Source organism: Felis catus, chromosome X (assembly GCF_018350175.1).
Source record: "Felis catus isolate Fca126 chromosome X, F.catus_Fca126_mat1.0, whole genome shotgun sequence".
NCBI classification, from domain to species: domain Eukaryota; kingdom Metazoa; phylum Chordata; class Mammalia; order Carnivora; family Felidae; genus Felis; species Felis catus.
In genome coordinates, this window is record NC_058386.1 from 39205583 (window position 1) to 39229948 (window position 24366).

Here is a 24366-nt window from a genome sequence, read left to right on the forward strand (position 1 = left end):
ATTCCTCACTCCGTAAGTGTGGGGCTGCCTTTCGCACAGTGCTGCAATGGGGGCGCCTGGGTGGAGCCTGCTTAGGGTTCTCTCTCTCCCTCTCACTGCCCTCCCCCTCTCGTGCTCTCTCTCTCTCTCTCTCTCTCTCTCTCTCTCTCAAAATAAATAAACTTAAGACAGTGGAGACACCCAACCAACAGCCGGGTGATCAGGGCCGACATCAGCAGTGGTAAGTCATGTCAGTTTTTTCTTTTTCTTTTTTTAAGTTTATTTATTTTTTGAGAGAGAGAGAGAGAGAGAGACAGTGCCAGCTGGGGAGGGGCAGTGAGAGAGGGAAAGGAACCCAAGCAGGCTCCACGCTGTCAGCGTAGAGCCCGATGCGGGGATCCATCTCACGAACCATGAGATCGCGACCCGAGCCGAGATCAAGAGCGGGACACTTAACCGACGGAGCCACCCAGGCGCCCCGAAGTCATGCTGATAGTACGAAACCTTGATGTGATGGAATGGAAATGGCACTTCACCTCTATCATCTCCTTCCTCAAAGCCCAGAACTCCAGTCCAATCGTGAACACACATCAGAAGAAGTTCGATACAGGAGCACTCGACAATACACCTGACCACTACCCTTCAAAAACTGTCGTCAAAAACAAGGTGAGTCTGAAAAGCTGTCACACCAAGAGGAGCTTAAGGAGACATGACAAAACTAAATGTCATGTGCTATATCCTGGATCAGATCCTGGAAAAAAAAATACATAACTAAAAAGGGATATTAGGTACAAATGAAATGGGAATAAAGCATAGACTGCAGTGAATAATAAGGTGTCAGCATCGGTACATTAATTGTAACAAACGTACCACAGTCGTGGGGAAAACGGTGGTGGTCTGGGGGAGATACATGGGAACAAGGTACTAGCTGCTCAATTTTTCGGTGAATCTAAAACTATTCTAAAAAGTCAAGTCTATTTATTTTATTATTTTTTTTAAATGTTTATTCATTTTTGAGACAGAGAGAGACAGAGCATGAACGGGGGAGGGTCAGAGAGAGAGGGAGACACAGATTCCGAAACAGGCTCCAGGCTCCGAGCCGTCAGCCCAGAGCCCGACGCGGGGCTCGAACTCACGGACCGCGTGATCATGACCTGAGCCGAAGTCGGACGCTTAACCGACTGAGCCACCCAGGCGCCCCAAGTCAAGTCTATTTAAAAAGTACAATTTAGGGGCTCCTGGGTGGCGCAGTCAGTTAAGCGTCCGACTTCAGCCAGGTCACGATCTCGCGGTCCGTGAGTTCGAGCCCCGCGTCAGGCTCTGGGCTGACGGTTCGGAGCCTGGAGCCTGTTTCCGATTCTGTGTCTCCCTCTCTCTCTGACCCTCCCCCGTTCATGCTCTGTCTCTCTCTGTCCCAAAAATAATAAATAAATAAATAAATTAATTAAATAAATAAAGGGGCGCCTGGGTGGCGCAGTCGGTTAAGCGTCCGACTTCAGCCAGGTCACGATCTCGCGGTCCGTGAGTTCGAGCCCCGCGTCGGGCTCTGGGCTGATGGCTCGGAGCCTGGAGCCTGTTTCTGATTCTGTGTCTCCCTCTCTCTCTGCCCCTCCCCCGTTCATGCTCTGTCTCTCTCTGTCCCAAAAATAAATAAAAACGTTGAAAAAAAAATAAAAAATAAAAAGTACAATTTACTTAAACAAAAGACGCGAATCTTCCGAATGAAAGGACCTAGAGAATGCTGGTGTAAGGAGAGATAAACATTGTTCCCTTTTCATGATTCTGAATCCCTCCCTGTCTTATTTACTGAGTACTTATTTGGGGGCTCTCAATCTCACAGTCTAGGGAGTGAGTTTAAACCCCTCCTCCTGGCCTTGGTTTTTAAATGTTCCATGTGTATCATCTCTGTAATGACAACACACAGCAAAAGGACCCGGACATGGATTTTTACAGCTAATTCAGCTTTTTTAAACTCACATTTAGAGACACATTTACGAGATTTCCAAATTCTGAGGCAAAAGAAAAAAAAACCTACAAAGCTTTCAAAGAAAAGAAAAAGAAAAGGTGACTCAGAAAGGTTCCAAAGCCGACTAACATCATGCAACATCACATAGAATACAATGGAGCAGTGTCTTCAAAATTCTAAAAGTACTGTCAATCTTAAATTATATGAGAACAAAAGATATTTTAAGGGTACAAGAGCTCAGAAAGTTTGCCTCCCACACCTGTAGGAATTACTCAAGAGAATAGTTCAGCCAAAAATATAAGTAATCCAAGAAAGAATGCAGGAGATATAAGAAACAGTAGGTGCTGGGGCACCTGGGTGGCTCAGTCGGTTGAGTGTCTGACTTCGGTTCAGGTCATGATCCCCCAGTTCATGGGTTCGAGCCCCACGTCGGGCTCTGTGCGGACAGCTCAGAGCCCGGAGCCTGCTTTGGATTCTGTGCCTCCCTCTCTCTCTCCCAAAAATAAATGTTAAAAATTTTTTTTTTAAAAAAGAAACACCAGGTGCTGAGTCTCAGATTGGGGTGGGGGTGGGAGGATTTGAAGGAAAATGAAAAGGGGATTTATTACATCTTGAGGCTTGGAGACTTCTCTACTGAACGGTGACATTTTAGAAACATTTCTTTCCTTTTCGGTGGCTCTAATCCCTCTGCTTGAATCTACGTGGCATGATATTTCTATAAAATCGCATCGTGAATTCTGTTCATTTTTCCTTTTGAAGTGTGATTACTGATATATTCGGGTTGACTTTTACCATCTTGTTTTATGCTTCCTGTTTACTTTGTTTCTTCTGTGCTTCTTTCTTCTTCCTCTCCTGCCTTCGGACCGCATTGCTGATTGGTGTGCTTGAAATGCGATTTGTTCACGACTCACAGCCATGCGTTTAGGGATTGCTCTTAAAATTTCAATATGCCTGCCCACTCAACATGTGAGGTCAATCAATAGGCTCTGGAACAAGACAAGAACTTGACATTATTGCCCGTCCACCCCCAAGCAGACATTGACTGTTGTTTTGCACGCGCAATGCTTGCTTAGATTTACCCACTGTAGTGAAGATTGTCAGTGTCTCGCCTAGATCCCTTTTCAAAAAAAAATTCTTTTGATGTTTATTTATTTTTGAGAGAGAGAGAGAGAGAGAGAGAGTGGGAGAGGGGCAGAGAGAGAGGGAGACACTGAATCCGAAGCAGGCTCCAGGCTCTGAGCCGTCAGCGCAGGGCCCGACGCAGGGCTCGAACCCACGAACCGCGAGATCGTGACCTGAGCCGAAGTCGGACGCTCAACCGACTGAGCCGCCCAGGCGCCCCTCACCTAGACCCCTTTAATTGAGGCAGTATACGTATTTCCCAGCTGGCGTATTAACTGATGGCTGCACCATTCTTGGGAGGATTGTTCTGAGGAAGACAGTGCATCCCAGGGATGGGGTTACCATCCCAACCCCTAAGGACAGGCCGTAACCAGTACCTGGCCTATATGGGGGTACAAAACGCCAGCTCTTGGAGCACCTGGGAGGCTCAGTCGGTTAAACATCCGACTCTCGATTTTGGCTCAGGTCAGGATCTCACGGTGCATGAGATCGAGCCCCACATCGGGCTCCGCACGGACAGCACAGGGCCTGCTTGGGATTCTCTCTCTCTCCCTCTCCCTCTGCCCTTCCCCTGCATTGTAAATAGATAAACAGAAAATAACCAAAAGTTAAAAAAAAAAAAAAAAAGCCAGCTCCCTTGCCACAACAGAGGACAAGTCTGTGGTGCCCGTATTAGTTTTCTATTGCTGCTATAACAAACGATCACACACATAGTGTCTGGAACAACACAAATTTATTCCCTTACAGGTGTGAAAGTGAAAAGTCTAACATGGGTCTCACTGAACTAAAATCAAGGTGTCAGCAGGGCCGTGTGTTTCTTGTTAGAGGCAGTAGGGGAGAATGTGTGTTCTTGCCTGGTCCAGCTTCAAGAGGTCGCCAGTATTCTTTGGCTCACAGCCCCCTTCCTCCCTCTTCAAAACCACAGCACAGCGCCAGTCTGATCATTCGTTCACAGTCACATCTCTTTCTCTCTTTCTTTGCCTCCCTCCTCCTATCTTAAGGACTCTTGTGATTACACTGGGCCCAGGATACACCAGAATAATCTCTTTGAGACTGGTTGATTAGCAACTCTGATCACATCTGCAACCTTCATTCCCCTTTGCCACATAACCTAATGTACTCACAGGTTCAGAGGATTAGGACGCGAATGTCTTTGGGAGGCCATTATTCTGCCGGCCACAGCGCCCTTCGAGCTCCAGAGCTATTCGCAGGTTCAGGCTAAGGCTAGATTCCACCTGGAGCCATACAAAGGGACTTATAGGAGGCTGTGTCCTTATTCAACAGTCAACACTATTTGTCGTAACAACGTAGAAAACTTTATAGAAATCTGATAAGTCGCTACCACAAGGATGTAAAAAGGAAGGTGTTCCAGAACTAAATCCACATCTATCTTTCTAGGAAGTCCAAGTCAAGTCATTTATCATAATACAAAGTCTAAGAAATGTGGTTGTAGTAAAAACCAAGATGAACAACCAATAGAGTAGACACCTTCTCTGGGGAAAGAAGCACCAAGTTGGAAAAAGGTAGATCAGAGAAGTGCTCCTTGTTTTAGAAGCCTGATTTGTCGACACTGTCTGACTTCTTAAACTATGCACAATATTTTGACGAAACAACTTAAAAAATTAACTCAGTAAGTGAGGCAAAGAAGTTAGTTTAGTCCCTTAAACTAGCAAGAACCTAAAAAAAAAAAAAAGAGAGAGAAAAGAGAGAGAAAAGAAGTAACCTATTACATTCCTATTCCTAGTTCTAAAAAAACCTTTTGCTAACTATAAATTAACACGTACTCACCGTAAGGACTTAAGGTGACGTAGAAATGTTGAAAATACAACGTGACAATCCTATATATACACCACCACTCTCAGAGATTGCCTCTATGCACATCCATGTGCATATTTATGCTCCCAGGTAGTTTTTCAAAAAAGTTGGGATCACACTGTTTGTGACCTGATTATATCACTAACATACGGATCTTGCCAGGTCAATTGATACAGCTCTACATTCCTCTTAGTAATTGCACAGAATTCTGTCATTTGAATGTACCATTAAAAGTAATGACAATTTAACAAAACTCAGGAGGCCAGACAGTAGGAGGGAAGAGATAAGTTCATTTTCCTCATCTTTAGTGACAAGGAGTTAGCTAATATTATTCAAGTTGGTAAATAAGGGTAGAAAAAGTATGATATTTAAAGCAATAAAGGCATCTACTGGAAGGACAAAATATATTAGCCATCAAAAAAACAAAGTGCATATACACAAAATTCCTTAAGTTTCAGAGTGGGCATTCAATATCTACTAGCCAAACTTGGACAATAAAAGTAAGTATAAATATAGTAAAAAGTATATCAAAAGGACTTTTAATAACGGTTGTCTCATAAAAGGGGATGAGGTTGGGCACTTATATCTGTCACCATAAATGTACCCGCTATTTTAAAAAGATATTCATGATATGGAACGGAAAATAGCTATTTATAAAACAGTACATAAACTACACTCAACTTTTATACAAAATACATACCATGTGTTCATGCACAGGTAGAAAAGACTCCAAAGGCCATGTACCAAAATATGGACAATAGTTATGTCTAAGTACATCATATTATAAACATTCTCTCTCTATATATATATATATGCACATGTATATATGTGCATGTAATATACATATACATATGTGTGTGTGCGTGTGTGTATGTATATATATATATACACATACATATATATATACATATATATGTGTGTGTGTGTGTGTGTGTGTGTGTGTATATATATAATATATATATTTTTTAAGTAGGCTTCATGCCCGGTGCAGAGCCCAATGCTGGGCTTGAACTCACAACCTGAGATCAAGAGTCGGACACTTAACTGACTGAGCCACCCAGGTGCCCCTCTATATATTCTTTATGCTGATGTAATTTTCTCTCATGAGTATATTTCATTTATATTGTATTTGAAATAAGAAAACACATTCAAAGTCGTCTTTTTGTGTGTGAGGGGGGTGGGGAGCATTGGAAGAAAATAAACTAAAAACCAGTCGAAATGTCCTTAAATATCTTCCAAAGCCTAGGCCACAAAATACCTATATCCCACACGCTCGAGTTTAAACAAATTTTGCAAATAGTCTTTATGCCCTCAAACATTTAAAAAAAAAAAATCCCCATTTTACACAAAGGCAGGCTATAGGCTTTTCATTCTAGCTAAGCCCCACCAAGTCATTAGTGATGGAGCCTCTGATTTACTGGACTGCCACCCAGAAAAAGGTTCCTATGGGTTAACACCAACCCTCTGGGACAGTAACGGGCTTTCCACACACTCAGCCGCCCATTCCCAACATTAAATGAAGACCTCCCTCGAGCAAAGCATTACACAGCGCGCGTCAACAAGTTAGAGATGAACACAGAGGCCTGCCTCAAGTAGCCTACAACCTTATGGGGAGACGGTGCAGATATGAGGCAGAGAGTAAGGGGCACTAACACAGAAAAGACAGTATGGAGAGCCCAGATTGGAGTCTGGACAGTATGGAGAGCCCAGACCAATTTACAGATTGGTCTGTAAATATTTTCAAACACATCAACAGATACTTGGAAAGGTAGGGGAGAAAAATGAAGGGCCATCTTTTTTCAGGTTTCATTCATGGTTGGACTCTGAAAGTAGTTACCCCTACCTCTCCCTAAGTAGATAGCCCTATCCTTATTGGCCACTAATCATATGCCACGTTCTCCAATATTATTATGGAACTTCTATAGGGGAATCTCTTAGTCTCCATTTGAAGGCAGACATTTTTGTGCCCCCACTTTCCTAGTGTAGCATGCACAGAGCAGACACGGCAAATTTTCCAAAATGAACAAATTGAGCCAACTCTCAGAGCTCCCCACAGTAGGCTGCCTCATTGTATCAGATGAAAACATCACACGGATATGGCACACAGAAGTACAGCCAATATTCCACCTGATGTAGCAGATTTTCCCCTCTAATTCCACAGCAGTGGAAGGCTTGGCAAGGTCAAAAGAGAGAAAAGCTCAAGGACAAAACAGGTATTGATAAGCGAAATCACTTCATATTAAGAAAGGCTGGGGTGCCCGCGTGGCGCACTTAAGCGTCAGGCTTTAAAAAAATTTTTTTTTAATGTTTGAGAGAGAGAGAGAGAGAGAGAGAGAGAGAGAGAACATAAGCAGGGGGAGGGGCAGAGAGAGAGGGAGACACAGAAGCCGAAGCAGGTTCCAGGCTCTGAGCTGTCAGGACAGAGCCCCACGACGTGAGGCTCGAACTCACGAACAAACGTTGGACTCTTGATCTCGGCTCGGGTCACGATCTCACGGTTTGTGAGATCGAGCCCGGCTGCGGGCCCTGTGCTGACAGCATGGAGCCTGCTTGGGATTCTCTCCCTCCCTCTCTCTCTCTGACTCTCCCCTACCTGTGCGTGCGTGTGCGTGTGCACGCACATTCTCTCTCCTGAAAGAAATACATAAACTTTCCAATCTGAAGCCCCCAATGCAGGCGGCTCTGCTGTTTTTCCAATTCCAGCATAGGGTTCTATGAACAAAAGAATTAATACAGAAAGCTTTTCTGGGCAAAGGAGCCTCTGACGGAGTGGGATCGGGCTCAGAGAAACAAGTCAACTCATCTAGTGCTCAACACGATGCTACCAAAACCTGAAAGTCTTAGCACTTACGTCTCAGATTAGATCAGAGAGAAAATTCTCTTTCAGTTCCGATTTCATAGTGACACAGAGAATCAATGTTCTTCAAATAGTAAACTTACTTATTTAAAATAAGTAATTTAAAGTGATTTGTACCTCTTGGTGGAAGAAGGGGCCAAAATAATAATTAGGATTTTTAGAAATGAGAAAGGAGGTTCACTCAAGGTTAATAAAATGAATCAGGGACCCAACTACATGCTCCCTCAAAATAATTAGCTCTGCCTGGGCCGCCAGGATAAATAAATTAATTGAAAAAGCTTATATACAAGACATTTTTATAACTACAGACATCAAAAAAAAAAAAAAAGGAGAAAGAGCTTCAGACACGACTATTTCCTTAGAAGAGCCTTCCTTGAAACTGTTTATTATAATTACTATAGAAGCAAAGTAAGAATCACAGAAAACCACCACCTAAAAATTGGTATTAAATCTGTTTAATATCTTTAATAATGCTATCACTTCTACATCCTTCCACGAAAGGGCTTTACAGTTTTTTCCGTTTACTGCAAACGTATCTTTAAAAAGAAAAAAGCCAAGCTTGATGTTGAGGCTACGATACACAGTTTTAATTACTGGCACTACACCACAAAGCAGAATGAGTACCCTCTTACTTAAACGAAAGGAGGATGGCATTGCACTGGGGCATCTATCCGACACGTTGTTTTTTCTCGAGCGGTCTGCATCCAAGGCCGGTATTTTATAGGCTAATTTAAAAACAAACGCAAATTTTCAAAAAATAAACGAAAGCCATGTTTTGCTCAGGAATACTACCGTACACATGCCATAGGGGTTGTTTTTTCACAGCCGATGCTGGTCTGCCAAACATCAATGGCCAAACACTAAGTCTTGAGTCTGGCAGTGTGCACCCAGTTGTTTCTTGCTGCCCTGGACAATCTGATGGGGTCTCGTGTTGACAGACCACCTTGTGGCCACCGTTCTCTTCTTAAAGGTGACTCCGCTGTGCTAGAACATTCATCTCCTTAGGATGCAAGGCCTAGCAAAAAGCCTCCCACAAATCCGCTGGATATCACAATGTTCTGTTTGATAAACTCTGTTGCCTGAAACAGAAGTTTAAACAAAAAAAGACTCTTAATTGTGCTACGACGTGGACGAACCTTGAAAACGCTACGCTAAGTGCAACAGACGGAAAAGGCAAAACGTTGCGTGATTCCGCTTAACGTGAATACTGAAATTCATCATGACAGGAAGTAGGACAGAGGCTACCAAGGGCTGGGGAGAGGGGTTCATTGTGGCAATTACTGCTTAATGCTTAGAGTTGCCGTTTGGGACGATGAAAAAGTTCTACACGTGGATTGTGGTAATGTTTGCACAGAAGTCTGAATGTACTTAATGCTACTAGAATACATATACGTATATATATATTTCTTTAAGTAGGCTCCGTGCCGAGCGTGGAAACCAAAGCGGGACTTGAACTCGTGGCCTATATATACATAGGTATATTAAAACGGTCAATTTTATATTACGTATCTTTTGCCACAGTTAGAAAAAGAAAAAACATGACGCAAATTAAAAATTTAAAAAGCCACTCTTAACCACTGAATTTCGTGCCAAGTAACGTTTTCACGGCTGTTTTCCCCAATCCAATAAATATTTGGCAAAAACGCTTCTACACCTACTGCTGCGGGTGCCAACCACCACACAAGATGCCAGGACTGTCCATTACAATCTGAAGGAGCACAGAGTCCTGGCCAGACACAGTAAGCTTCTTGGCTACTGAGATAATAGGTATATCAGCTGCAAAAATCTCACAGGGAACAAGAAGCTATAGGGCAGACATAAATGAATGCAAGTTATTAGCACAGATTTAATAAATGCCCACAGCAGGCACAAAGATTTTTATTAACAGTCCACTTAGCCAGCAAGGAAAAAGGTACAAGGATCAAAAAAATATCACCCTGATAAAATGTTTAACCCAAATAAAACCAGGAAAGAGCAATAGACAAAGCCAGACCGTGGGATATTCTGCCTAGATGCTTCAAAAATGTCAGTGTCATGAAGGACGGGGGCGGGGGGGAACCCCCACAGATAAGGGGACCGTTGAAGACCAAAGGAGACTTCAGAGACACGACAACCAAATGCAATATGCAATTCTTGACTGGCGGAAAAATGTATAAAAGAGATTTTGTGGAAAAATTTTAACATGGACTGCATACTAGGAAATATTACTTCATTCTGTTAAATAGGGTAATTGTAGAAGAGAACATCTATCTCTTAGAAGATAAATGCTGAAGATTTGAGTGAAAAGTAATCATGTAGTAAATGATTATGCAAAAAAAAAAAGTGTAAATCACACATACACACTCAGAGCCAAAGCAAATGTCGTAAAACGATTTGGTAAATAGGTGAAGGGTATGTGTCCTTGAACAAGGGGTATTTGAAAAGTCCTTCAACTCTTCAACTGGTCTGAAAGTTTTCAAGATAAAAAGTTGGAGGTATTAAGAGACCAGAACAAAACCGAAGGCAAGGAGTATTCAATTCAATTCTAAACAGACTAGAAGACGACAAAATACACATAAAAACATTAATAAAACTATTACTAAAATACACACACTTTCAAAACATCCCACCTCGTGGAAAAAAAAACCCAGGTAGTTTTAGTGGTACCACACCTTGCCGACACATGTACACATTTGTAAAACAGGAGGAAAACTTCTGGAAGAGTCATGTTATCAGTTTTTATATGCAGATCAAAGTAGGTAGGAGATGGGCAGGAAAAACTATGTTAACTACTACAAAAACAAAAACAAAAACAGATTGATTTTTTTTTTTTTTTCCAGTCACCTCTACATCCAACGTGGGGCTGGAACTCATGACCCGGACGATCAAGAGTCACGTGCTCCTCCAACTGAACCAGCCAGGCGCCCTAATGATGACTGACTGAAATGGTGGCTTGATCCCAACAGTTTTACTTAACACTCCAGACGTGACCAAAAACACCAACTTTTTAAAAGGCAATCACCAGTCGCATTTTCTGCTAAACGAAACCCATGAAGAAAAAAAAAAAAAGGAGCCAAAAATGTACATCGTCTTACTTCTTCGATTATATTGTTGATTTCAGGTGCTGCCTTATTTGCTCGTTTCTTAATCTGTCTTTTCGCTTTGTTTACATCTTTTTCAACTCTCTTCCAGTCAATCTGCACATAGCCACTGTGACTGGCAATCTGCAAAAATATAATCAAAATGGTTAATTGTAAACCAACCAGGCTGTTGACAAATCTCTTACCCAGGAGTATATGGACATTTAGATTTCAAGAAATCTATGAGGCTTATAGGTAAGATATCACAATTTACTCATTTAATAAACACTGAGTGCCTACCCTGTGCCAAGCATTGTAACTATAGCCAAGAAGAAGAGAGACATAAATAAGTCCCCACGCTCAAAGAGCTCTGGGTTCACAAGGGAAAAAAGATATTGAGCATAATTAATTATTTAGATGTGACGAACACTACGTTAAGAAACATATACCACATGATGGGAAAAGATTCCACAACCTTTTTATTGTGGAATAAACTATATTATAACTGTACTATAATTCTATCATAACTTTTAGAATTTGAGAATTAGCTAAAAAGACACAGAAACTATCTAAATTATACAGCTAATAAAACAGTACCTTTTAATTAAATAGATGTTTAGTTATAAGGGATCAGAAGCCAATCAGTTATTAGGTCACTAAAGAAATCTAAAGTAGCTTGATAAAGGGTCTTTACTAACTCTAAGAATACTTTCTGGTAATCGCTTTTGAAAGCGGAATACAAAAGAAATATGCTCTATACAGGTTTCATGCCATAATTCCTTTTAATAAAACCATAGCTAAATGCATATTAACTATAAGAAAACCCCGAATGTGGTACTACGGAGACACTACAAATAATCTGAACCATAACATAGTGTGTAAGCCAGTACCATAAATTAGTCTCTTCAAATAATAAAATCAAAATATAAAGAATCACAAGAGCAGTAAACAATTAAGCCAGGTATACCATTATAAATCACTTCTATCAAGCTTATGCTTTCTTTGTAATCTTGAAAGGCATCACTTGACTTTGAACCATAAATAAAATATTTCAAATAACAAAAGTATGTGATTGTATATAAGTAGATTGCATGGGAATCTTAAGTTCCATTTTCACTGTGAATGACTCCATAGAAGAATTTCTTCATCTGCATTTCTTCCTGTATCGATTCACCTATTATCACTTCAAACTCCAGCCTCAGCAAAAGAGTGGTGATCAAATCAAATGGCAAGTGCGAGCTTTTCCTGGCAGCACCTGACACAGCAATTTGGGTCACAGGCAAGGAGGTGATGGTGAGCCTTAGGGACCCTCCCATACATAGCAACTATAAACCCTGGTTAAAATACAAGCGCTCCAGAATCAGCAAAAGCAAGCAGACCTCAAAGGGAGTTGAAACTTGCAGGAAAGCAACAATGTAAGGTCAGTTGCCCATTTTTCTGGTTTTATCCTGAGGGCAGGTTGCACGTGCAGGGTGGCTAAACCTTTAACAGAAAACATGCCACCTTTCTGGCCCAAAGAACCAGATGACAGAGTCTACGACAATAACAACTGCCAGAAATGAGAGCGCTAGATAAGGGGAGTCCCAAATTCGACGTGTACACTCTACCCAAGTCCCGAACCACACATTCATAAGGCAGAGCCGTGCAATCTGGCCAAGGCTAACAGGACTGAATGGAGATTTGAGCTGCTACCCACCTCAGGTGAAACAGTCTGCCATTTGAGTCCAACCAAGTCAACTTTCTGCCAAAAGCGAAATATCAATACTCTTCGGAGGAATAAAACAGAATCCAGAGTTTCCAGAGCATAACATTCCCGATACCCAGGATAAACTCCAAACTTTCTTGAAATAGGATAAAATAAGAAAATATGGCCTAGTCTCAAAAGAAAATTAACAGATGCCAACCTTAAGATGAACCAGATACTTGAATTATCAGGACTTTAAACCAGCTATCAGAACGATGCTCAATGAGGTAAAGGAAACTGTGCTTGTAATCAATGAAAAGATAAGGAATCTCACCAGAGATACAGAAAATCTAAAAAAAGCCAAATGAAAATTCTAGAATTGGAAAATACAGTATCTGAACTAAATTTATTGGCGAGGCTTGATGGCGGAAAAGTAGATGACAAAACAAAGAGTCAGTGTACGTGAAGCTAGATCACTAGAAATTCCACAATTTGAAAGACTGAATAAGGAAATGAACAAACCCTAGGACATTATCAAAAAGCCTAATATGCACATAATCACGGTCATAATCTCTCCCTATCTCTCTCTGCCCCTCCCTGCTCTACTCTCTCTCTCTCCCCCCCTCAAAAGTAAATAAACATTTAAAAAATAAAGAAAAGAAAAGAAAAGAAAAGAAAAGAAAAGAAAAGAAAAGAAAAGAAAAGAAAGGAAAAGAATGGTCAAAACCTTCCCAAACATGGTTAAACACATAAATTTACAGATTCAGGCTCAGTGACCTCCAGGTAATGATCTAACACAATTATGAAATAACAATACTCAGATGATGCATGGGTTGGAGGGGGGGCACAGAGGAACATAAAGCAGGCAAGTGTGTGAGACTGGGGGGAGGGGAACGGTGGGCAAGGAAAGTTCAATAAATGATAAATTCTCATACTCCATAACAGGAAGCCACTAGTCAATACCTCAAACTGAAAGATCAAGAAATATTCAATTAACTCGTCTAGGAAAGAGGAAATAAGTACCTTGAGCATCGGCTAAGAGTTCAAGGAGTTGCCTCAAGGGAGGGAAAAATGGGGAGGGTAGGTAGTGAGGGAGGTAGGGAATTACTCTAACCTATAACGAGTCTTGTACGTGTATTTGACCCTTTCAATTAGGGGCACACAAACAACTACAAAAAAATAAAAACTAAGTTTAAAAGATCTGCATACCACTGTCTATTTTAAGATGGCACTGTGATAAATAACTGGAGAACACTGAACGCTGAGTTACTAGAAAAGCTTTAAGTTCTAAGTCAACAAATTTCTTTTTCTTAAGGTTTCTTTCTTTTTGAGAGAGAGCTTGTGTGTGCACGAGGGAGGGGTGGGGTGGGGTGCCGAGGATCTAAAGTGTGCTCCATGCTGAGAGCAGCCAGCCCGACGTGGGGCTCGAACTCACGAACCATGAGATCATGACCTGAGCCCAAGTCGGACGCTCAACTGACTGAGCCACTCAGGTGCCCCTAAATATAAGTAAAGGTAATGAAAATATGGAAGCAGGCCTGAAGAACAATGGGCAATTAGGCTAAAAGCCATGTGTTACTGATTTCCTCTTTCAGTTTCTTCCTACTGAGCTTTCAAGGTGAGTCATATTTGTGGGAAGAGCTGGTTTGATGCAGACAGGTCCCACAGTCTTCCGCTTAGTGACTTCAAAGACTATGTAGATTAGGCACAGAGCCGTAGAAGGCAGCAATGGCAACATGTGAACCTGAAGGGAGTCTACTGAGGGGACTGAAACAGACTTCTGAAAAACTGACAGAGTGGACTCACATGTATTAATTCTCTTTATTCTGTGAACATTTTAGGAAAACTCTGCTTCAATTCGGTACCCTTTTCCCTTACACAGAAAAGACAACTGAGTTTTCAAAATAGCTGTCGAGTTAAATGTGTCTTGATTCTATATAAACACAAGTCAAAATCAGCTTAAGTACAATTGTCTTCTGTACCAAGGCTGGCATATTCATCCAAAGGCCTAAGTTTCGATATTAACCATATTCCTTTTTACCTCTTACCACAATAGGCAATTACTCCTAATAATGTCACGGATAGAAAGAAAATATATTTTTTTAAAGCTGTTTAGAAAAATAACATACACACACACACACACGTACATAGCTGTTTAGTAAACAACCCAAAATCTATGCTTAACACATACGAATTCAGTCCCTTTGCACTTCAGGCAATGACACTGGTTATTACATGATCAATGGCTTTGGTACTGAAGTCAGATGTCGGATGCCGTGAACATCTATCATTTTAAAAATCTGGTACGGCGGTCCTCTATATCTTTAAAATTATTGCTAACATTCATTCCCAGAGATTTTCAGTTTTGGGATTTACTATATTTGATCTTCAGGGAATGGTATTTTTGGAAAAATATATGCCAAACAGACATGAATGCCAGACAATATCCTGATAAACATCCTCTAACTGCAAAGCATTTTTAAACCTTATGCTTAGAGGAACATGAACAAAAACTAAAATTTCAAATCCCCCTGCCTCAGAAATAGGATTACGGATGATTTTTTAAACCCTATTTTCCACTTTCTAGATTATTATGGTTTCCCAGTTTTAAAAAACAAGATAGAAATTGCTAACAGCAATTTCCTCTGGGAAGGAAAATTGCATGGCTGGAAAATGGGGACAAGAAAGAGACCTTCTGAATTGTATCTGTCTGATTTTTAAATATACGTTTAAAACGGTCAAGATGAGGTTATATTATGGATGAAATGTTTATTTTGCTTCAAGGGAAATCTGGGTACGTCATAAAAAAAATGAGGCACCTCAAACTTTGATAGTTGTCTTTTTAACTGGGATCTCTTTAGCTGGGATCAAACCATGGTTACGGAATGCAGACGTATTTAAACTGGTGTTTTTCATGACAGATGTCAGCTTTCAAAACTCATTTTAGTTCTTCCATAAACTGATACCTAAAAGAAGAACCCCTCCACCCTCTATTAAAATGGACAGGAATGAAATGGCTGACCTTGACTTTCGCAGTCCCCGAGGGCTACATATGTAAGCAGAGGCAAAGACTGAGGCTTAGACATACCTGAAGAAGAAGAAAGCCACCGCCTACAGCGGTGGCTGCAAGCTTTCCGACCTTCTGGAACAAAAATCCCGCACACCTTGAATGAAAGAAATGACAAAAGATGAGAACAACCAGTGAGGTACTAAACTCTCTCCCTCTTCTCTTTTTCATTGCTTTCCTAATAAAATCTTAATGTCTTCCCATTTCTTTTGATCATATCCCTTACCGGCTCAGAACCCCTCAGTGTTTCCCTCGTTATATAGGCAAGTCAATAGCGCACAATCTAGCACGCCTGGCTGGCTCAGTCGGTAGAGCACGCGACCCCTGATCTCAGGGTCGTGAGTTCGAGCCCCACGTTGGGCCTAGAGCTTACTTAAAAAGAAAAAAGTGTACGATCTAAATTGTGATATGCTTCAAAATCAGGGATGGAGAGAAGAGGAGGGGAATTTAGAGGAAAAAAGACCGGCTACTGAAACAATGTTGAGTGCCCAAGGGCCTCATTGTGCTCTCCCTTCTATATTTGTAGAATTTGAAATTCCCCGTAAGAAAAGTGATTTTGTTTGCTTGTTTGTTATAATGCAGTCAAGACGTTCCATACACTTGGCCAACCCCCACTCTACCCAACCCTTCCGCGCCAATACCATTAGTTTCCAAACAGGTCATCACCACTGCTCAAGCTATTCATCTCCCTGCTTCTAGGGGTTTCTGCCTAGCTCTGCTCATCTAAAGCTTCTCCACCCTTTAAGGTCCCACTTAAGTTCCACCTTCAGGACTACAGTTAAGCCCATATTTCTCATAGCTGCTTAACTTTTTTTAAAATGCTTACTTATTTTTTAGAGAGAGAGAGAAAGAGAGACAGAGTGCGAGAAGGGGAGGAGCAGAGAGGGAGACACAGAATCCAAAGCAGGCGCCAGGCTCTGAGCTGCCAGCACAGAGCCCCATGTGGGGCGTGAACTCACAAACCATGACATCATGACCTGAGCCGAAGTCGGACGCTTAGCTGACTGAGCCACCTAGGCGCCCCTCTCATGGCTTCTTTACCTCCATCTATACCGATGTCTATCCATCTCTAGATTAAACCTATTTTGTCCCATCTATCCTGTAAGAATGTCAGTCCATACTTCTTTTCTGATTAATTCTCCCCTGTGGTGAGCTCATATTCCCTCAGTATTCCAGACCCATACTGTTGTAAAAGAAGCCCAGATTTCTAACTCTAGCCTTCTGAACTGGGTTGAAGAGTGCCCTCTCCCCCCAAGCCCGAATTCACGTCCTTCCCAGAATCTCAGAATGTGACCTTCTTTGGATTAAGGGTCACTGAGGATGTAATTCGTTAGGATGAGGCCACGCTGCAATACAGTGGGTCCAAAACCCAGTATGACTTGATCCGACATGTCACAGAGACACGCAGAGGGAACACAGCCATGTGATGGTGCAGCCAGAGATCGGAGTGCTATGTCTACAAGCCCAGGAATGCCGGGGGCGGCTGGCAACCAGCAACAGCTAGGAGAGAAGCTAGGAGATTTTCCCTCTGAGCCTCCAAGAAGGAACCGACTCAGCTCACACCTTTCAGACTTCCAGCCTCCAGACCTGTGGAAGAATACATTTCTTGGATTTCTAAGCCACCTAGTCGCGGTACTTTGATACAATAGCTCTAGGAAACTAACATGCCGTCATAAATGGGCATTTTACATTTCCGGGGGCTTCTCTAGCACACAGAACCACCTATCTGAACATCCCAAGGCAAAAATCCTCTCTCCAACCAAATCCACTGTTGCTAAGGTCCCCCATCTGTAAGCGACAGCGCCGTTCTCTAGGTTTCCCCCCTCGTGGTCATCTCAGACTCTGGCTTCTTCATCACCTTCGGGGGGCCAGCTGATTGCCATTTCTATAGACTCTATCTCCAGATCATTTGACTGTCTTCTTTCCATCTCAAGGACATCACTGCCTTGCTTCCAGACCACACTAAGGGCGGGCCCTCTGGCTAGTTTTCACACCTCCCATCTCTCCTAGCAGACACCCACCCTGGTATTTCTTCTCATCATCCAAAACCTCTGCCTGCCTACACCTGCATGTAATCTCCTTAGCCTCCCAGGCCACGTCCTGAACTGGTCTGAAACGTGAACTGCTTAGATTAATGCTTATTAACCACTCCTCCTTCATGCATGCCACAATAGTACGGCGGTTCTACACCTTAAGAAGAACTGCCAAAATGTACTATGCTGGATCCAAAGTCATTGCAACAAACCACCTGTGTAATATTAGAGTCCTACGAAACAGCTCCTGGGCCAACACTGCCTATAATCCAGACATACGTATTACTACGAAGACCGTGTCCCTCAGTAGGGGAGTTAGCAACACAGGCTCTGATACAGGAGCAGAGGAGGCAAGCAGCAGCCAAGTCACAACTGCGTCCCAGGGACCGTGTCCCACAAGCACGTCTACCCTTTGCTAGATGGCATGAGCCGCTAAAATAAAGCTACTAACTCCCCCTGCTCTGTCTCTAGGATATCCAAGCAAACTTCTGCCAATTATGGGGCTTCTCACCGAGTCTGGCCTACGAGGAGAAAGCACACAATGATGTCATAATTCTATCGCTCCATTATTTTTTAGTCTCCTTTAAGACGGGGCTTTAGGCCCATACTCACATGAACCAATCACCCAAGGGCACCACATGGTGAGCTTAGCTGAGCAGAGGACCAGACTCTCCATTATCAGGGGTCGAGGTCCAAACCATCTGCCAAGAATCAACTGAATAACCAGGGCCCTGACCAGGCATCTCTCTTCTAATTGCAGGTCTTTTCCTTAGCAGCATTAATAAGGACACATGAATAAATACTGCAACTCTGCACCATGGAATCTTCACCATGCAGGTTTCTACCATGAAACGGCATTTACAAGACGGCGTAAAGGAGTGAACCATTGTTCCAAGGTACATGTACATCACAAATCAAAAAAATGTAACACTTATCGAGCTTAAATAGGGAAATTTTTAATGTAAGATAAACTTAACTTAGAATCGAAGAAAACAATGATTACTCACAAACTAAGCATCCCCCGCCAACTACAAAAATTGTCTACGGTCGTGAACATTTTCAAAATAAAGGGTCATACTTGTTCGACCCTTGTCATCTGGCTAATCTTTTATTCCAAGACGAATAAACTTGATCTACAGTAGCAATTATGTAAGCATGAAGTCTAGAACATTCACTGGGTAGTTAGGTTAATGCTTATTAACTGCTCCTCCTTAACGCATTCCACAATATTATTACTGAATAAGCAATCAGTCCTGTAATTCCAGCAAAGACCAGGTTCAATTCCAACTCTTCTTCAAAGTATTATAATAATCCAAATTAGCCCAGTGAACATCCACAGAACCATCGGTATCTTAATCAATAATTTGCACTGAGAATTTTCCACGGCTCTCTACAGGGCTGACAGTCCTGGAGACCAGTCCCACTGCGGGAGTCCTCACAGGTTTTTCCAGTCGTTAGCCTTGAACAAGTCAAAATTATTTACATGTAATTAACCCTCCTATGTTTCTTCCTTTTTAGCCACTGTCACTGAATCCGCCGCACTCTACATCTGCTACATCTGAGGAGGTGGGAAAGTACATAAAGGATCAAAGGGCGGGACAGGAGGGAACAGCGGCACAAGTGGTGGGCATGGGGGAGCAGATCACCAAAACCACACACTGAGGCTCCTGAGTGTGTCCATCACACCCATCACATCACAGAGAAAAGCCTCAAGGCAGCGCTCTTCCGGGATTAGCAGTGCAAAGCCACTGAACGTGCACAGTAACTGGCCTGTTTACAAAAGGGCAGCAGTGCGGCTGCCCACGAAACTTAATGAAAAAGATGTTGTTCTCACCAGCCAGTCACCCCACCCATTACAATCTGGGTGGCCACTGAGTACTTTTCAACCATAGGTCCGGAACTGTGGCCAAACACTCGATTCCACCAATGGTGTCTTCTTGCATAGTCAGTTAAATCCAACACTTCGTAAGACTCGTCATCGCTTTCATACTCTTCAAAATACAAAATGGAAAGAAAGAGATTTAGAGGCGACCAAAAGTCAGAAACGTCCTCTGGCTTTTTTTTTTTTTTTTTTTTTTTTTTAGCTGTTATAACTCACTGCCAGGTTTGGCCGGCAGCTAAAAATGCCCAGATGGAAACATTAGTTTCTTACATCCAATCCCTTTCCAAAGAGCCTGGCATCTCCTTTCCAAAGGCCCAGGGACCGGCCTAGGGGCCCGAACCGGAGCCACGTCGGAGTTACACAGAAGTGAGGGGTCGCCCCCCTCCCACCCCACCAATGGCAGTAAGGTCAAGTCAGAGTTTCACAGCATGAAGGGTCACCCCCCAAATCTCAGTAGGGTCAGGGCCAGAGCTAGATCCAGTTTCATCAGTGGGAGGAATGGTGGGGGTGGGGGGGGGGTGGGGGGGGTCCTCCCCTGGCCGAACCGGTTAGGGGCCCGGCAGGATGAAATCACTTCAGTCAAGGCCAAAGCAGCACGTTTGAAGATGGACATGAAGGACCAGAGGTGAAGGTAGGGCAGGAGGCGGGGCTGTGTTAGGGACAGGGGTCGCTCTCCGCTGTGAGGGGAGGGAGTCTAGTTCAACAGGGGTGCCTCCAAAAACCAGAGCCCCAGGAGCCCTGGGGCAGGGGCAAGAAGAGGCGCCCCCGAGAGCAAGGTCGAGAGCTGTGAGCCGCGTCTTAAGCTACTACTCCGGGCCCCGGCCGCTCACCTTGGGGAGGGGGGTTCCGGGTCGCCATGATACCGCCGGCGGCCAGCTCTGAAGGTGGTCCCCACCCGCCCGCCTGCCTCTCCCCACTACTTTAAGAGACGTTCTAGGCCCAGGTAAAAGTCTATGGTCCCTTTTTTCCTCCTCCCCCTCCGGGCGCGTTGTCCGGTCCCCGCCCCTCTTCTCAGCGCTGGGTCTTCCGCGCAAGCGCAAGGCTCAGCGGTGGGTGGGTTGAGGGAGGGAGGCTAGCCGCCGCGCGAGGGCTTGTGGGAGTTGTAGTGCATTGCCGGTCGCAACCCTGGCTTCCCACCCCACCCCCACCCCTCCTAGAATTTCAGTAACTGAATTCCGTGATCTTGTTTTAAAGAGCCCCAGGGCTGGAGGAGAGGCGGCCTCGCCGGACGGCATAAAGCGCCGTCCAGCTTGGCGTTCTCAACACTGCACGAGAATGCGAGCGCCTGAGAAAAAAAAAAAAGGCTTTTAAAAGGAGATAAGAGAAACCCAGTTTCAAACCCCACTTTTGTGAGGAGGCAAGGGCACATCAACAGATGGAAAATTTTTCTAACGTGCTGCTGCTGGGAACTGGAACCTGTTTATCCGCTCCCTGTCCACATGTTTCCTGCCAGGAACCCAAGGGAAGTAGAGGAAGGGCCTAGGGATTGACCCGACACGATATTCAAGAGGACATAGTTTTATAGCATCATTTTTATTACTTAAATCTGAGAGAGGAACGAGGTCAAGCTCTTCCCCCAGGAGCCCCACCGGATTCAGTAGAATGAAAAACCGTGTTGATTACCAAGCAGCTAACTCAGGTTCACATAAACCAGTCCCTAAACTTGTTTTGAATTTGCATTGCACCTGCTGTACAATTAAAAAAAAAAAAAAAAATCCCTCCTCTTATTCGCTTTAATGGGAAAGCAAGGAATTCTGGTATAGGTCGTGTAGGAGCCCGGGGCCGGCTGCCCCCAAATATACTGCAATGGCATATTGACTATTTTGAATTGAAGCTCCCCGGATAACAACGATGAAAGGGTGCTCAGACCCTCCACTGTCCCCCTGAAAACAGGAAACAAATCTCCCATGTGAAAACTGCCTTCCCTGTACTGAGAACTAAAAAGACATCCTTATCACCAGAGATAGGAACTTTAAAACCGAGAAAGCTGTAGAAACAAACCTTATTTTTTCCCCCCCTAACCTACTAGCTCAGCCTGAATTCTTAGAATTCGTTACTAACTAAAGCTCCCAAACATCTATTTTCCTTATCCTGTCAATTCCTCATCAAATTATTGTCTTTGTCTAAAATGTATCAAAACTGCCTACCTTGGTCATTTCTTGAGGGTCTCAATTTCATTACTGGACCTCTGTGCACACGCAATAGAACTGTTTGTTTGGGTTTTTTCCCCTCCTGTTCACCTGTCTCATAGGAATTTAATTCTTAAACCAGCTGGAAGCAGCCTAGGGGGAAAGAAGGAAATTTCTCCCTCCCATAGGGTTGCATTACTTAAAATATTGACTTGCATAATTGCACTTAGCTTTCAAACCCTGGTGCTTTATTTTTTCTTTAAAGGAAAATGAGCCCTTTTTTTTTTTTTTAAAGTTTATTTATTTATTTTGAGAAAGAGAGAGAGAGAGGAGGGCAGGAAGGGCAGAGAGAGAAGGAGAGAGAGAGAATCCCAAGCAGGCTCCGCACTGACAAGGGCTCCAACTCACAAACCATAAGATCTTAAAATGAAGATGCCTAACCGACTGAGCCACCCAGGTGTCCCCAAATCCTGGTGCTTTAAATGCAAAGGTTGGTTCTCTAAAGTTCCTCAGCCTGTGGCCCCCCAAATTCAATTGTAAGACTGGCTGAAGACGTTAGCCTTCAAAGACAGTTACTTTGTGGAAGATTCCACTTTTCCGAAACAAAACAGCTTTTAAGGCTTTCTTTTCTTCAGAGGTCCTCTCTGAAATATTTTTCCAAAAGTTAACACATCTGAGTTCATACCTCCTTCCCTCCCTTACTCCCTTTCTGTAGCCCAATCTCTCCTAATGAGGTGCTAACAAATGGAGATATAGCAAATGAGAGGCCCCTGGAAGAAGAGAATGGAGAGAAGAGAAAGGAAATTTTTCACATAGTTCTAGCAACATCTGCCAACTACAGAAAGAAGCCATTTTCCCGTTAAGGCACTGTGGCATTTAGAATCAGATGTTTCTGGGGCGCCTGCGCGGCTCAGTCGGTCAAGGGTCTGACTTTCACTCAGGTCATGATCTCGCGGTTTGTGAGTTCAAGCCTTGCGTCTGATTCTGCACTGACAGCTTGGAGCCTGCTTCAGATTCTGTGTCTCTGACTCTCCTCTGCTCTCTCTCTCCGTCTCTCAAAACTAAATAAACATTAAAAAAAAAATAGAATCAAATGGTTATGGAGAAATTAAGGAGAAAACGGAAACAAAACACTGCCCTTAAAATGCCAAACAGTAGGGCTGCCTGGGTGGTTCAGTGGGTTGAACGTCTGACTCTTGACTTCGGCTCAGATCCTGATCTCACAGTTAGTGGGTTCAAGCCTCGCATCAAGTTTGGAATTTCCATCTCCCTCTCTCCCTGCCCCTCCCCCGCCCCCAAATAAATAAACTTTAAAAAAAAGATGCCAAAGAGTCGACCTTTGTATCCAAAATATCTAAAATATATCTGCCGGTATATTAAAAGGCTATCATTTCTCCAAAGGCCTTGAGGGCTGAGAAGGAACTTTTTAATGTGTTTCCCTTCCTTCTTGCTTGTAGAAGATATTTTTCTAGTGTGAGTTTTTTTCTTGCCCCTAGCGAAAAAGCTGTCATTTTGTTGGTCAATGACAAATGGTTTAATGTGTGAGTTGTATACACAGACTTTTTTTTTAAATTTTTTTTTCAACGTTTATTTTTATTTTTTGGGACAGAGAGAGACAGAGCATGAATGGGGGAGGGGCGGAGAGAGAGGGAGACACAGAATCTGAAACAGGCTCCAGGCTCTGAGCCATCAGCCCAGAGCCCCACGCGGGGCTCGAACTCACGGAGCGTGAGATCGTGACCTGGCTGAAGTCGGACGCTTAACCGACTGCGCCACCCAGGCGCCCCTACACAGACTTTTTAAAGGCACTATGATCCTCTTGATGGGCTCAAGGGGGTGGTTTTTTCCTTTTTTATTCCCGTTTTAAAGAGTGTATTATTATTTTTTTTTTAGTCTGCCCTAATAAACATTTTCATCGTGAACACTGATATCCTATCTACAACTATACCAAAACATAGTTCGGGGAGTTCCCAGCCTTTCAATGGGGTGTGTTCCAAAAGTGCATTAGCAATTTATTTGAAATTGAGAACATTTTCTTTTTTGAAAAAATGTATTTACTTATTTTGAGAGAGAGAGAGCGAGCAGGCAAGGGGCAGAGAGAGGGGGAGACAGAGAATCCCAAGCAAGCTCCCCATGTGGTGCTCAAACCCATGAATTGTGAGATCATGACCGGAGCTGAAATCAAGAGTCAGACGCTTAACGAACCGAGCTATCCAGGCGCCCCGAGAACATTTTCTATTTAATCCATAATGAAGCCATGATGAAACCATTCCTTCCTGATCTCCGCATTTCTTCATTGCCTTTGGAAACCTCATTTATTAAAAACAACGTAGTCAGAATTGAGAAAAACAAAAAGCAGACGAAACAACCAACAGAAAAATAGTTAGCATTCCCTGGGCAATCTAATCTCCCCCATTGGCTGCAATGGTCACTCGCTACTCGATAGCTGCATTCCTTTAATTACATTTTCTTAATATTTACTTTTGAGAGAGACAGAACACGAGCAGCGGAGGGGCAGAGAGAGACAGGGAGACACAGAATCCAAAGCAGGCTCCAGGCTCTGAGCTGTCAGCCCAGAGCCCCACGCGGGGCTCGAACCCACGGACCGTGAGATCATGAGCAACAATTGCCCATAACAAGATAAAGTCTAAACTTTTCAAGGCATACTGCGGGTGTGGGCAAACTTTTTCTGCAGATGGCCAGATAGTGAATATTTTAGGCTTTGTTAAGTCATGTGTCATCTTTGTTACATATACTCTTGTTACTTTGTAAA

General features: G+C 43.2%; 1 protein-coding gene and 1 non-coding gene across 2 annotated transcripts; one reads left to right on the forward strand and one right to left on the reverse strand.

The window, feature by feature from the left end:
- Positions 1 to 8178: 8178 nt before the first annotated feature.
- Positions 8179 to 20452, reverse strand: FUNDC1 (FUN14 domain containing 1). Its single transcript, XM_004000422.5, has 5 exons — positions 20295 to 20452; positions 19417 to 19573; positions 15571 to 15646; positions 10814 to 10942; positions 8179 to 8818 (listed from the first exon to the last, which is right to left on the reverse strand). The coding sequence occupies exons 1-5, from the start codon at positions 20320 to 20322 to the stop codon at positions 8741 to 8743; spliced, it is 468 nt and encodes a 155-aa protein (XP_004000471.1). The 5' UTR covers positions 20323 to 20452; the 3' UTR covers positions 8179 to 8740.
- On the forward strand, positions 15840 to 15912 carry TRNAR-CCU. The gene has a single exon. It is a non-coding gene; the product is annotated as a tRNA-Arg (tRNA).
- Positions 20453 to 24366: the final 3914 nt, after the last annotated feature.

What these genes read in the sequence shown, in the direction of transcription:
- FUNDC1 (XM_004000422.5), bottom strand. Translation starts at nt 20,322, where the DNA reads ATGGCGACCCGGAACCCCCCTCCCCAAG. An exon ending in CCGGAACCCCCCTCCCCAAG is followed by an intron (nt 19,574 to 20,294) that starts GTGAGCGGCCGG and finishes TGTATTTTGAAG; the next exon opens with AGTATGAAAGCGATGACGAG. An exon ending in GTGGCTTTCTTCTTCTTCAG is followed by an intron (nt 10,943 to 15,570) that starts GTATGTCTAAGC and finishes ATATTTTTGCAG; the next exon opens with ATTGCCAGTCACAGTGGCTA.